General features: G+C 39.5%; 1 protein-coding gene across 9 annotated transcripts in view; it reads left to right on the top strand.

Annotated features, from left to right (window-relative positions):
- The window catches only part of PKD1L3 (polycystin 1 like 3, transient receptor potential channel interacting), a 70,427-nt gene that overhangs the window by 28,117 nt on the left and 26,557 nt on the right, over positions 1–15,753 (top strand). For 8 of the 9 annotated variants that reach the window (XM_039851923.1, XM_039851924.1, XM_039851922.1 and 5 more), the window contains 10 exons: positions 683–913; positions 1,862–1,963; positions 2,245–2,423; positions 5,614–5,760; positions 8,396–8,592; positions 8,913–9,112; positions 9,580–9,760; positions 10,383–10,575; positions 10,675–10,909; positions 14,261–14,360. In XM_039851923.1, the coding sequence (XP_039707857.1) occupies positions 683–913; positions 1,862–1,963; positions 2,245–2,423; positions 5,614–5,760; positions 8,396–8,592; positions 8,913–9,112; positions 9,580–9,760; positions 10,383–10,575; positions 10,675–10,909; positions 14,261–14,360 (1,765 nt within the window). The remainder of the gene's footprint in view (positions 1–682; positions 914–1,861; positions 1,964–2,244; positions 2,424–5,613; positions 5,761–8,395; positions 8,593–8,912; positions 9,113–9,579; positions 9,761–10,382; positions 10,576–10,674; positions 10,910–14,260; positions 14,361–15,753) is intronic. The other variant, XM_039851918.1, reaches the window with a different exon arrangement.

The following is a 15,753-nucleotide window of genomic DNA, read 5'->3' on the forward strand; positions in this document are numbered from 1 at the left end:
ACCAATCTCATTTCCTCCCTCTCCCCAAAAGGTAACCACTGTCCTGAATTTGATATGTGTATTCATTCTTCCATCAGATATTTACTGAGCATCTTCTACATGCCAGGCCCAAGGCTAGAAACTAGAGATACAGATGGACAAGACCATGTCCTCATGAGCTTACACTCCAGCGAGGAGACTGACAAAAGTGGTCTTTGCGTAAATGACATCATACTATACATAACTTTCTTTAACTTTTTTCACTCAACATTTATCCATGTTGACATTCATTCATTTTAACAGCTGCAGAGTATTCCATCAGTTTGCCTCTATTTATTTATTTACTTGTATGTCCGTTTGTTCTGCAGTTACTGGACGTATAGGTTGTTTCCAATTTTTTATAGTTACAGACGTTACTGACAAAAACATCCTTTTTCACATCTCCTTGCGCACATGTGCCAAGTTCCCCTAGGGTATATATATTCAGAGCTGGAATTGCAGGATTCAAAGAATTTTGCTTCTTCGGCTTTACTAGGTGTTGCCAACCTGCTCTCTACGTTGGTTATGCCAGTTTACACCACTACCAGCAGTGAATAAATGATTCAGTCTTTTCCATCTCTAAATCGTCCATGTTAATGTTTTATGTTTCTCTCTTCCTTAGCACTCTGTTCAGTTAGCATTGATGCCTTGTTTCTAATTCCAGGTCGGGCCACAGAGCACAGTTTTGAGGACTCAGTGTCTCTGTAACCACCTGACCTACTTCGGCAGTGAATTCTTCATTGTGCCCCGGACAGTGAATGTTGAAGACACAGTCAAGCTGTTCCTTCGCATAACCAACAACCCTGTTGGGGTGTCATTGCTAGCCAGCCTTTTGGGATTCTATATGCTAATTCTTGTGTGGGCATGGAGAAAAGATCAAGCAGATATGCAGAAGGTGACGAGATTTTGATTCCAAAAGCTTTGCCACAATGTCTTGAGTATGTTGAACAGGATGGAAATAAAAACACTTTCATCAAAAGAGGCAGGTCACGTGGTTCTAGGTAGTGTAGAAATTCAGGTGGGACTTTTCTTAAATTTCTCTTCATATGTGCTGTCTCAAAACTTAACTCTTTATCTCCATTTTTTTCCTTTTAGCCAAGATTGAACCCCCATATCATTCATTTAGGTTAGGAATAAGCCAAAAGAAAACACCTAGAGAACTTAACTATGACCAAATGCAAGTTTATCCCACTTTGTACATAGAATATGGAAGTAACGTGTAAATCAAATTATAATTTAATGTAACTAAAATATATACGAAACCTATAAAATGTTTTTTTGAAACAAAAAGAAATCTTTGATGACAGCCTGTTATTAATTTCTGTTCTGTATCTTTCTTATTGTGTTTTCTTACACTTGGAAATTCTACACAACATGTCCATTTCTTTGTTGCTCTGGATGTAGAATTGCCAGTTTTAGTAAATAAAATTAAAGGACACCCAGTTAAATTTGAATTTCAAATAAACAGTGAATGCATTTTTAGTATCAGTATACCCCCATATTATTCATCACCGATCTGAAATTCAGGTTTAACTGGGTATCCTGTTATCTGGTAACCCTACCTGGGTGGGAGGGAGGGGGGAAGATTTAGAGGCCCAAGACCTGATCAATTGATTTTGTGACTTTCATTTTAGAGGCTACACCCTGGACTTGAGCCTTCATTCCCCCTTTCCTCACTTAACTTAGGTCTGTTTGTCTGTTGACCTTCTGCCTGCACCTCCCCATTGTTTCCTTAGAGTGGCCAAATCTGCAGTGGTGCATCTCCTGTTTCCTAGCTAGAGGAAGCATCTCCACTGCACTAAGTGAAGCCCTGCCAATCCTCTTGATTCTGCTTTTCTTGCAGGTGAAGGTCACTGTCCTTGCGGATAATGACCCGAGCTCTCAATTTCACTACCTTATTCAGGTCTCCACCGGATATCGAAGAAAGGCTTCTACAACAGCTAAGGTTATTGAAATAAATGTTTTCCATTCATTGCTCTGCGTCTTCTACTACATGAGATACACGGACTTGGTGATATGCCGATGTCCTATAGCATTTACTAGGGATCAGAGAGTGATATTTCCTAGCTCTAAACTGTAAATCTGAAGAGCCCTCTATACTTGTCTAAGATCCCAAAGACTTCATCTCAGTACAGTTTCTTCTGTCTTCATTTTTCTCCTTAGGGAATACTCCCAAAGAATCATGTCAGAACTTGCCATATTTTATCTTTCCTTGTCACATTTTAGGTGGTGATCACCCTCTATGGATCAGAGGGACAGAGTGAACCCCATCACCTCTGTGACTCCCAGAAGGTGGTGTTCGAACGCGGTGGACTGGACGTCTTCCTCCTCAGCACTCAGTCCTCGCTTAGGGAACTGCACAGCCTTCGGCTCTGGCATGACAATTCGGGCGTCAGCCCTTCTTGGTATGTACCTGTACCATGCTGGGTGGGTGTTTCTTCTCTGTGGATCTTTAGCATTCTGGGGCAAGTCCTACAATAAATAATAATGCTTTGGGCAAAATAGTAACCAACGACTATGAGATTTATATTTCTCTGCTGTCTATAAAGAAAAAACTCCGGAAAGCAGTGTGGAAAATTAACAATATGATTTTTTGTGGATGTTAGAATGATAGATTTTTTTTTATTTTCATTAAATGTTGTCATGATTGCGAACAGCAAATAACAACAATGAAATGTTGCCCCAAAGTACTACAAATTAAAAGTATCTCTAAATATGGAAAATATCTTTGAAGACTAAATTTAATAGACAACTGAATACTATGCTTTGGGTCAAAATGAAGAGCTTAAGGAAGGGGAAAGATTGGAATCATGATATGGAATGTGCCTAGGGAGTTAGAAAGATAAATGGCCAGTGACGAGTACGTGATCCTGACGTGTACTAGGTCCAAATGATTCTGCATCTTCCTTCAGCAGCACCCTGAGAATTAGGAGAGGTGGGTAGAGAAAACAGATGACGAAATTAATTAAGGATGAAGATTAGTGGTTTGTTGGGGTTAGGGAAAAAGAAGGAATGAAGTCAAGTACTCAAAGGAATCAGTTGCTGAGTATTGCCCACCTGAAGCAAGTATGCAGCCTGCCTAAAATTGTTCTCAAGATAAATCTTCCCCTGCTAGGCTAGAGACGTCAACCCACTAGGCCAGTAGAGCTTAATGATTTGCTTGCTTTTTTTATTCTGTTCAGGTATATACAAAACAGTTTATACATTATCAGTACAGTTTTATTTTTGAAGGTGAACGATGTATAATAAGCACTTGAAAAGATGCTCGATTTCATTAGTTATCAGGAAATGCAAATTAAAACCACAGTAAGATAGCACTAAACACCCACCAGAATGACTAAAATTAAAAAGCCTGACAAAACCAAGTTTGGGTGAGGATAGGGAGCAGGTAGAGCTCTCACACATCACTGGAGGGGCGTAAAGCAGCCATGTTTGAGAACAGTGTGTCAGTTTCTTGTAAAGTTACCATATGACCCAGACATTCTGCTCTTAGATATTTATCCCAGACACTTACCATAGGAGCAGACATTCTGCTCTTAGATATTTATCCAAGATAAATGAAAAAATATATCCATTCAAGACTTACACATATATTCATAGCACCTTTCGTAGCCAAAAACTGGAAACAACACAAATGTCCATCAGGTGAATGAATAAACTAATATTAGTAGATTCATTCAGTGGACTACTCACTGCCGAAAAGAACAATCTTCTGATATACACAATGTGGATGAATTCCAAAAAATATTATGCCAAGTGAAAGAAGCCACAGAAGAATTCGTACTGTATGATTCCATATATGAGAAATTCTAAAAAAAAGGCAGACTAATCCATAGAGACAGCACATGACTGGTTGCCTGGGGCCAGAGGTAAGCCTGAAAGAGATTGACTGGAACTTTTGAGGTGATATCTTGATGATGGTGGTGTGACACAAGTGTACACATTTGTCACAGTGCACCGAACTGTACATTTTAAATGGATGTCTTTGATCATATGTAAATTATACCAAGTTTTTAAGAATTTTCTTTCAGTGTATTTTTAAGTATTGTCAAAAATTTTAACATTGCATTTATATACTCACATTAGATTCTTTTTTTCTCACATATGAAATAATTTAAAAAATAAAAGTTACACTGGAAATCCACAAAGCCCATGACTAGTTTTTCATCATTCAGAAAATGAATATTTTCTCCTTTTTTATTCTTTGCTTTTAAATGAAAGCTTTAACTACAAGCTGTACTAGCTAAGTTTCAATCAAATGCAACTTAGTCACCTGTGATTTTGTAAACTGCCTCAATAAAAGAGTCCTCAGAAATATTTTAGCTTTAAAAGAGTCTGTATTCCTCACAGAGAAAATGACTTTGAACTAAAATCAAACAAAGATTTTGACCAGAGAGATTTAAGTGATTTCATGACATTAGACATAGACTCCCGGGAAAATAGCATCATTGCAGTAAAGGAAGACATTAACTAATTGCAAGATGAAATCAAATAGGTTGAACAATTAGGTGTTCCAGAGGGCAAATTTGTTGATGGTTGAAGTTAGTGGAGAAGTTAGACACATGTGGTTGGAAAGAGGATGAAATCTCAGAGCTTATGGCTCTGTGAGGTCAAAACAAAGCCACAGACCCAAATAGGAGAATAAGTCATTCATGTAAATGTTAGTTTATATTAACATCCTTAACCCCCCAAATGTATCCCCCTCAGATTCTGGAGAGGAAAGCTAAAGACATATGGGATACTTTTAGAGGTAGCAGGGCTGTCACATATGGAACAAAGAAATTTAAAGACTATATATGCACACTGGACATATAGGTCATAGAAGTCTGCATTCTGGTGTGCACGTGAACTCCCTTAGAGGTCAGGAAAAGAGGAATGGCATCAGCTCTCATTTCTTTCCTTAGTTCTTGCCTCACAATGAAGCAGTCCATTTGCTTGGACACTCACCAACAGTGCAAGATTACTTGTTAAAATTATTTATTGTTATTGAGGCACAATTGACATGCATTGTATTAGTTTCAGATGTACAACACAGTGTTTCAATATTTGCATATATTGTGAAATGATCACCACAGTAAGTCTAGTGAACATCTGTCACTATATATACAAATTTTTTTTCTGCTGCTGAGAAATGTTAAGATCTACTTTCTTAGCAACTTTCAAATATGCAGTACAGTAATACTAACTGTAGTCACCATACTGTACATTATACTCTCCTGACTTATTTATTTTATAAATGGAAGTTCGTACCTTTTGACTCCCTTCACCCATTTCCTCCACACCTTACCCTGTGAGCCTATTTTTCTTTTTAATTTTTTTTAGATTCCACGTATACGCGAGATCACATGGTATTTGTCTTTCCCTGTTTGACTTACTCCACTTAACATAATGCCCTCAAGGTTCATCCACGTTGTTGCAAATGGCAAGATTTCATTTTGTTTTATGCCTGAATAACATTCCTTTGTATATATGTAGTATATTATTTATCCATTCATCCATTGGTGAACATTTAGGTTGTGTCCATAAGATAACTTGTTATTACAGCAACTGATTTGTGCCCACCTTCCTAACATGATTATCATCATTTTACTATAGGTACGTAAATGAGGTAATTGTCAGTGACATGGCAGGTAAAAGGAAATGGCATTTCCTGTGCGACTGTTGGCTGGCCATGGACCTTGGAGACTGCGAGCGTGACCGGGTCTTCATACCAGTCCCAAAGCAAGAACTCTTTTCCTTTAGGTATTGTTGGGAAATGATGATGTTTCATAGGTCTCTGAGACTCTGTTCATTTTCCTTCATTCTTTTTTCCTTTCTGTTCTTCAGACCGGATCATTTTAATTGACCTGTCTTCAAGTTTGCTGATTTTTTCTTTTACCTGCTCAAACCTGTTGTTGATCCTCTCTCGCAAATATTTCACTTCATTTATTATATTTTCAACTGCAGACTTTCTACTCAGTTCTTTTAAAATATATATATATATTTATTGATTTTTCTATTTGGCAGTATATTCTCATTTACTTTTCTTTAGTTCTTTAGACATGGTTATTTTAGTTCTTGGAACACATTTTAAATAGCCAATTTGAAGTCTTTGTCTTTGGAATCCAGTGTCTTGGCTTCCTCAGGGACAATCTGTTGACTTCTGGGCCGGGGGCACAAAGAGGCATGTGCATACCACACTTTATTGTTTCCTTGCATGTCTTGTGACCTTTTGTTGAAAACTGTACATTTTAAATAATGGATTATGGCAACTCTGGAAATCATATTTCCTTCCTCTCCCCCAGGATTTGTTGTTCTTAGTGTTTGTTGTCATTCAGTGAGTTTTATGAACTAATTCTGTAAAGTCTACATTCTTCATCATGTTTGGCATCTGAAATTTCTGCTCAGTTAGTTTAGTGGTCAGCTAATGATGGGACAGAGATTTAAATGCCTAGAACCAGGAAGTCTCTGAGTCTTTGATCAGAGGTTTTGTCTGTATCTCGTGTCATGCCTTCGATGTTCAGCCAGGCACTTTACAGCCCTGCCTTAACCTTCACAGGTGCTTGCTGAGAGCTTAGGGCCTTCTGAGGTACTTTCTCAGTGGGCACACATCTAGATTCTATCTTTACAGTCTGGAAATGTAAGTAAATTTCCTCCCAAACTAGTCACTGCCTTTCCAGAGCTGTCTGCTGATACCAAGACACCTTAAAAGGTCCAGGGGCAAAGTTTTTATTAATGCCCAGATGTGAAACGTTCACGAGGAATTGCCTTCCAACACTGCCTCTGTTGCCGTTTCGGTCTTCTGTCAGTCTTGTGTTATTCTTTTAAAGTATACTGCCTTTCTTTTTAAAATATTTGATCTCTATATTTGATGTTCCAAATTTTACCGTAATTATTTTTATTGTGGATTTACTTTTTTTATCCTGTTTGGTACTTAGAAGGTGCTTGAAAAAAACCTTTATTGTAGTAAAGTACACGTAAGATAGACTGTACTTTTAATATGCAGAATTATATCCTCAATTCTGAAAATGTTCTCAGATATCACTTCTGAAAATATTGGTTATCTGACATTCCTGTACTGTCTGTTGGAGCCTCTCAGACTATCTTCTGTGTTTTTAAACTACTTTTTCTTTTTGTCTCTCTGGTGTATTCTGGATCAATCCTTTAGTACTGATTACAGTTCATTAATTTTCTCTTCCACCATGTTAAATATCTCCTAATTATTTTTGGTTTTGTTTCAAGATTTCTAATTTATTTTATTTCTGTTCATAATTTTTTAAATTCTTATATGAGTATTATTCCTTTACTTGTATCTTTGAGCTTCCTGAAATACATATGTTTAAGTCTGTCGAATGTCCCATAAAATTAATTTCTTCCAGACTGAATTATTGATTGTGTTGGCTGCCTTTCTCAGCATTAGATTTCTTCATATGATCAGGAGTTTGGAGTTGTAAATTCATTTTGAGAGATTTTATTGTTAATTCTCAGTATCTGCTTCTCTACCCTTCTCTCTCTCTCTTTCTCTCTCTCTCCCTCCCTCCCCTCACTCCTGATTAGTAGTTTTGCTGCTGTTTCATCCAGTCCTTCACACCTCTAGAACTAGGCCTTATTATATTATAGCATTTTGGAGCTCCTATTCCCCATGAAATTAATGAAGGGCTAATGAGCCAATGGATCTCTTGGCTCAGCCCCTGGTCGTGGGGCTGTCCTCTTTGCCCACCTCCCTACCTGTAAATGTGGAGGTCGATAGCAGTCTTTTGTTCTGTATTATCCTTTCATAAGCACCAGCCTCAACCCTGGCTTCAAGCAGTGAGGTCGGCTTTACTCTCCCTTTCCCCCAGCCTATGAAACACTTATTTCCAGTTACCCTGCAAGAGTCAACTCCTACCTGTGTCCTTCTTTCTTCCAGACCTGGAGCCCAGTAATCCAGTGGCTTCTTCTCCTCTTATTTTCTCATTTCATTTCTCTTCCTCAGAGATGTTTATTTTGTTTTTAAGCCCGGCAAACATTTTCGATTCTTTCTTTTTATATCTTATCTATAGTTCCTCCATATTTGGAATAAAGAAAGTACTCAAACTGTGAATTTACCAAACTATCTTTGTGGAAGCCTAATATGGACTTTCGAAGTATAAAAAGATTTATCAAAACTCATAAAGCTAAAACAACAGCTTTTAATTTTAAAATCTCATACAACATAAATTAACCTTATCTTCAAAAACTTTTTACCCTAAAATAACAAAAGAATCATATTATCTGTCATCTGAAAGCTTCTTCACAGAGGCATTGAATAGTGGCAGAGCTGTTGCTACGTAGCTTGTCGTTAGGCAAACCAAATCTCTGCCTAGGGCACTTTCAGAATGAAATCTCAGGTCTTTCCTGTTCTAATGTATCTCTTTAGGCACCTGTTCTCCTCCATGATTGTAGAAAAGTTCACCCAGGATAATCTGTGGCTCTCAATTGCAACTCGACAGCCCTGGAACCAGTTTACCAGAGTGCAGCGGCTCACTTGCTGCATGACCCTTCTGCTCTGCAACATGGTCATCAATGTGATGTTCTGGAAGATGAGCAGCACTCCTGCCAAGAGAGATGAGCAGGGTATGGACAAGCCGCGATGGTGTTTGCAGGAGGGAGTCCACTCTCCTTGCTTTGAGAGTTAGAGACAGAACCACGGTGTGCCTCTGTTATTCCTCTGCTGCCCTAACATTAGCATTCTCTACCAAATGGTCTCACTGTTCCCACTCACTAACAACTGAAGCAGTCTTCAGAACACTTCAGGGTCTTTACCGACATGATAATTTTATACCCTTAATTATCATAGTTAAATTGCTAAATAAGTGATAAAACCTGGGAGAAAGGTGACTTTCAGATCATTTCGGTTAATGAGGAGGAAGGTCGATGTAATTCTTTTCTTTCAGTGGGTCCGTTTGCTGTGACCTGGTCCGAGCTGCTTGTCAGCATCCAAACTGCTGCCATCCTTTTCCCTATCAACCTTGTCATTGGGCGGCTCTTCCCATTGATTCAGCCGCAGGAACCACTGCCTCTCTTTCCTACCGTCCTGGCCTCCTGCCCCTCAGATGCTGCTTTTGAGCCTCTCTCTCTCACAAAGGTAGTTGAGGTAAGCCTGGCGTGAAAGTTTACAGATAAATTGCCTGCTCCTTTTCCCTGCGTGGTGGAAAAGACCAGTGGAAAGGACCTCCTAGAAGCCTTCCAGGTCCTATTAACCTTAGTGGCGTTTCCCTAATTCCTGTCTTCTGAGTTGTGATCCATTATGCCACTAGTTTTTCTTCTGATTATGAGGTATTCTGAGGACTGAATGTGAGTGCACAATGTACTACTCTGGAGTTGTGTTAACTTTTGATGTTTAATCAAACTGCCCCATATTCTCTAGTAAAACTAGTTTTCGAAACTAGAAAGAGGTGACTTCTTTTTTGAAAAATAGAGAGAAAATGAAAATTTGAGGTTTTGTACACTAAGCATATGCTCCTCTGAGTAAAGAAACAGCCCTCTTACTATCTATTATTGCTTCCAGTCCTGCGTTAATGTAAAATAGACTGACTTTTCTCATCTTGGTTCTTCATTCAGGAATTGAAGGGAACTGTGGGATTTCTGCTCAGGAGAAACACGTACCTACTCTCAGAGTGTGAACAATCTTCATGGGATTCTTATAACATTAACCAGCTTGTGAAACTTCTATCCAGCCTCGTCTGTTCTCATGTAGAGCATCAGGGCTATCGTCAGCAGGCAGGGTCCTGCTGGGCGAACGGTAATAATGTTCAGTAGGTTTTAGTGACTAATATTTTATTTGCTTTGTACGTCTCCTTAGTTATTCTCACCTGTCAGCGTAACCAACAGGCACAGTACAACCTTCTGCTTGTTTTAATTTAAGTATCCAGTATAGAGCTGACACTTTGATCTGTCTGGTGGTTTTTAAGACAATGTATCTGGTGATACAAAGTAAAAGATTAAGGAAAAACTCAAAAAGTGTTCTCTGTATTAGAACCCCATATGTCATCTGCTTTGTTGGAGACTGTTGAAACTTGTCATTCTTTTTCTGCTATGGAATGGTGAGATTATAAGATTTATAGATTCTCAAATATATTTGGGCCTCCTAGGCACTTACCTAGTATAGATCGATCACATGTACTGCAGTTCTGGTGAAAAAGCTCAATCAGGTTTTAAAAGTCTCTAGACCAAAGCATAGAATTTTACAAATTTTACCAGCATGCTCAGAGAAGACAATAATATTGTAAATGCTGGGTTCAACCTTCACCGACTGGGAAATTTAACCTCATCATCAATAAATGAATTGCTAATCTCTGCTAGTTATTACTATTTATTGAATTCTTCCACTTACTGATAAGTGTGAACCTGAAATATATTTTCAGCGGTCCCTGAAAACCACCGTCATGTCAGCTGTTACCTGCTCAGAGTTCTGCAGAGGCTGCAATCTCACTTAAGCACCCTGGGGCCCACCCAGGTTGGCCTGCCTTGTGACTTCCTAGATGCAGCCAGCCAACTGCAAAAACTCCAGGAACTCTTGGAAACGTGTATTCTTCCCACAGAGCAAGGGCCATCCAGGTAATACACCACACCTAGCTTTCTTTATCACCTGTAAAAAATCCTACACCTCTCTCAGCTGTTGCTTATGAGAGTATTACTTTGGCTTCTGCTCTTAAGAGAGGCAACCAGTTTCCCCATCCTGAGCCCAGAAGAAGGGAAGAAGTCCACCTCTAATGGCCTACCCACGTGGTTGACTTACATCTGCTGGCTCCTTCTGGGTGTCACCAGCCTGGCTGCAGCCTTTTTCACAGTACTTTATAGCCTGCAACTGAACAAAGACCAAGCCACCAGCTGGGTTATTTCAATGATCTTATCAGTGCTTCAAAATGTCTTCATCATCCAGCCAGTAAAGGTATGTGAGAAACAGCCCAGGTTACCTGCATGAGAAGAACCATTGTAGTCACAGGGAGCTGGGGAAACTGAGATCCCTGGGTGTCCATCCAAGGTGCCCAATGGCTCTGACAATTTAACCCAAAAAAAGCCCCCCAAAAAAACAAAAAGAAAAATTTGTTAGGAATATGTGTGACATAGTCACTGAAAAAATGAACAAGAATTGATAGACTAGTTGAAGTATAGCAGGAAAGGTTTAGGGAGCTAAGAGGGATGAGTCAAAATCGATGGACAAACTAGTGTGGAATAAAAGCGGCATGAAATCTTTAAAAAACTTTTAATGGAGGAAAATGTCAGACCTACGCAGAAGTAGCAAATAGTTTAGTGAATCTGGAAGTTGTACCACCTACTTTCAGCAATTGCTGATTCATGGCCAATCTTGTTTCACCTATTTTGAAAAGAAAAAAAGAAAAGCCAGATTTCATGTTTTATCCGTAAATATTTGTATTTATATTTCTAAAAGATAAGGACTCTTCTTTTTAAAACATAATTGTAAAACCATTATCACACACAAATTAGCAATAATTTCTTAATAGCCACACAACAATGCAAATATATTTAACACTATTAAACTATACGCTTTAAAAAGATTAAGGTGGTAAATTTTTTGTTAGGTATATTTTACCACAATTTTAAAAAATTCAATGTTCAGATTTTCCCAGTTGTCTCATGAATGTTTATTTCACAGTTGTTTTGTTCAAATCAAGATCCAAATAAGGCCTGTGTGTTACAATTAGTTGCTATGTCTCAAGTATTTTTAATACTTAGTCTACAGTTTCTCCCTCTTTTTCTATCTTTCACTCTCTATTCTTGCTGTTTTGTTTTTTTTTTTTTCACATTATGTTTATTGAAGAAACCAAGTTGTTTTTCCGGTGGAGTTTGCAATATTCTGGGTTTTGGTGACAGGATTGCCTCTGCTTTAAGAAGCTTAGCAGATGGGCCCACAGCACACCTGGGAGGTTTTAAAACTCTTGATGCCCAGGCCTCCTTCCAAACCAGTTAAATCCTAACTTCTGGAGATGGGCTCTAAGGCCCAACACGTTTAAAGCTGCCCAGGTGATCCCAATGCACGGCCCGTCTGAGACGCAGTGATCACAGAAGAGCGACTGAGTACAAGGAGCAGGTAGATCTTAATTCTAAAAAACACTGCAGGAGACAGACCAAAAGCTAAGAAGAGCTCTTACGGAGACTCAATTATAGCAGGTCCCTGAATGATGTCATTTTGTTCAACATCGCTTTGTTACAACGTCGATGAGAAGAAAAATCGATTCCCGGGCACTATGTGGAGTTTGCATGTCCGCGTGGGTTTTCTCTAGGCTCTCGGTTTCCTCCCACATCCCAAAGATGCGGTGAATTGGCGTGTCTACGTTGTCCCAGTGAGTGCAGGCCTGGGTTTGAGTGGCCCTGCGATGGAAGGGCGTCCTGTCCAGGGTGGGGTCCCCCCTTGCGCCCTGAGCTGCCGGGAGAGGCTCTGGCCACCCGAGGCCCTGAACTGGACTATAAGTATCTTACTTGTTTTTATTAATCTTTCTTTATCTAGAGCTCACATTTATTTGTGTTTAATTTTCAAAATGCTTTGCATCTTTATTTGGAAGTTTGGTGATTTTTTTGTGACCAGAAATATGTCATAGGAACTTACCTCTTGTTTCTATCAATTAGCCTCTGTAAAATTGGTTTTGTTAGGTCGTCTTGCTTGAAGTCAGTTTCTAAGAACCTATCTATGACATTGAGGACTCACTGTGTATCAGACAAAGGCTTTTAGGAAATGAAAAGTGTGATTTACAAATCCTAAAGGTCAGAAGTTGAGTTGAAGGAGGTGTTACTATTGAGACTCAAGTTAATGACCAGGAAGATCAAATAAACTAAAATAATACAAAATATAAAATATAAAATTATTGAAATCATAAAGAAATAGACACTTAGATCCAGGGTAACTAGCATGCAATTAATGGGAGTGGTAATTAAACAATTGAAAAAATTCTTCTGTTGCAAAGAAATATTGAATTTATCCACTGAAAGGCTTCAGCTAGTTCCAGGCATAATTAATTTTAAAAGACACACTGAAATGGAGGCCAGCAGTTCTGGGATGGGGCCCAAGATTTCGCATCCCTGCTAAGTGCCAACGTAATGCTGATGCTGCTGGTTGAGTAGTATCATTCTGAGTAACAAATTTAGTTTCTTTGAAAAGTCAGGATCATAAAAATATTAATGGGGGAGGACTGTTTTATATCTTTGGAATAAATGAGACATTTTTAACTTGGATAGGCTGTTATACTAGGAAATTGAGAATTTCCTTAAACGTGATGATATAAGAGTGTCCTGATTTTTAAGTGAGATGTGCTTGAATACGGCAGCCCTGGCTTTGCACGGTTTCAGTGTGTATGCATTTCACTTGGCATGGTTTAGTTAAAAAGTTTCCCAGCAACACAGTTCAGTTACCGTGGCATGTTAACTGTGAGTGGTTGCATAAAGTACAAACTGCTGCTAGCTCTTCAGTGAGAATTCGGTTGGACCCATGGCCAGATGTACTTTTTACTACTGTCCCCCAAGTCTAGTCCTTGGGCCAGTCCAGTTAGAGGACAACTTTAAGTCTGCAGAGTAGACACACCCAGAATTGCTGCCTGAAACACATTAACTCCAAAAGTAGAAGCAGAAGGACCTCAAATCCTCCTCTAGACTTCAGGCCTGGCTCCCTTGCCCTGCCCTGGAAAGCCCAGCCAGAGCAGAATGGACCCACCTGCAGGCAGGCCAGCCGGAGTGGGAGGGAAGGAATCACCTGCACAGATTTTTCCCAGCAAGATAAGGTGGGGAAAGGGATGGTTAGAATATCGCCCTTGTCCTTTATTCCCTTGAGGACTGGAGAACTTTCCTTCCCTTCCGTGGATATTTAAGGAGTGGGGGATATTTAAGGTCATACTCAATTCTAAGATTCCATGAGTTCTTTAACAAAACTGAGATTTAATCCTTAGAACTGTTAAAAGTGTAGCTTCTCCAGTTTAGCTCATCAAAGGTCTTCCAAAGATAGGTGTTATTGAACAACTTATACAAATCATCACAAATCATTTAATAGTTTAACTATCCTAGCCAAGCAGATTAAGGACTACAGGCAAAAATACAAAATTACTGTTATTTAGACACTTGAGACCCTTTCCAGTACCCCACGATTATGTAAAAATAATGAGATTATTCCAGTTTTCCATAAAAATGGCCAAATAATTGAAATTTATTAATAATACTTCCACCTTAAATGATGTCACCTTCTTCAATCCCATGATACCTGCTCATTAGTTTCTCCTGTGCTTTTCCTGTCTAGGTGATCTTCCTCACATTGTTTTTCTCACTGATTCTGAACCGGATGCCGTGGCTTGCCAGAGAGAAGGAACAACAAATGAAGAGGATCTTGGCACTCTCAGGTAAGTCAGGTAGTTTTAAGTACTAACACCCAATTTTACGAAGAGCAGGTTATGTCAGAACAGTGGAATTGTTGCCACTTCATTGACTCAGATTTGTCCACTGGGGAATATTTTCTCTAATCAGCTGGTTGCCCCACCGCCTCTGTCCAAGGCATTCCTCCTGAGCCTCCGTTAACCTCTCCCTCAGCGCTCCAGCGCTCACTTCTGTTCCAGATCTCACTTCTTCCTCACTCCTGAGCCCCACATGCCATTTCCAGCTGCTCACCCTCTGCATCTGAATGCCTGCAGGTATCTCAAACACATCCCAAACAGAAGTATTTGTCTGCCCCACAAATCTACTGCCTTACTGTATTCATCACCATCTTCTAAAGATGTCAGAGTAATCCTAAATTCCTCTTATTGCTCAAATTCAGTCACTGCGCCTGAGGGAGTCTACGCTGTAACTGACCAGAGCTACTCATATCATCGCATGGGCGAACCTCACAAACACAATGGTGGGCGGAAAAATTAACACAGTATTTTAGTCGTGCAAAACAGAGTATGTCTTGCTTAGAGGATTTTTTTTTTCAATGCATGGAATTGATAAACTCAGATTCAGGAGAGGATTGCCTCTCTGAAGGAAAGTGGCTCCACCACAGAGGTGCACAACAGGCCACATCAGCAGTCACTTGATTTCTTAAGCTGAGCGGTGGACATGTTACTAAGGGGTAGGCACCCCATTCCTCATGAAATTAAAAAAACGAACAACCTACAAACTGTGTTTATAGTCCTCATTCCATTTCTCCATGCTCTCGAATTGCTGTTCCCTCTGCCTAAAATGACTGATTTTCTCTTGTCCATCTCGAGAGTTCTGACTATAATACTTCAAAACAAATATCAAATGTCACTTCCTCTGTAATAGCGCCTCTCACCCCCACAGGGAGATCTCATTCTTCAGCGATCCCCCAGCACTTGGCACATGCATTCTGCCAAATTTTGTCATATTCTAATTCATTTCCTCCTTCCCCTTCCCCTCTTCCCCCCTCTCCCTTCTCTCCCTTCCCTCTTCTCCCTCATCCCTGAAGACCAGCATCCCCAAAATTCTAAAAACACCGGAGGCACGATGCCAGTTATGTCTTGGCATAGGCTAATTAGTCACTAATTCACTGAGATGTCTTAAGGGGAAAGAGTGGGCGATTTTAGGTGAAATGGTCCTGAAGAACCAGATATTGTTTGTAGCTCATATACAGAAACCCCATGATTGATGGGCCCGGGTATGTTTGTGGAAGTGCTGGTGGTTTCTTAGGGTTTGATAGTTAAGGACTGGTTCTAGGTTATGATATGTATGTTAACTGGAAATGATTTGACTTCATGTGGGTATGTAAAACCAATAATAATATGTACTGTGTAATAT

This window comes from Pteropus medius, unplaced genomic scaffold (assembly GCF_902729225.1).
Source record: "Pteropus medius unplaced genomic scaffold, Ma_sr-lr_union100, whole genome shotgun sequence".
In the NCBI taxonomy this organism is placed as follows: Eukaryota; Metazoa; Chordata; class Mammalia; order Chiroptera; family Pteropodidae; genus Pteropus; species Pteropus medius.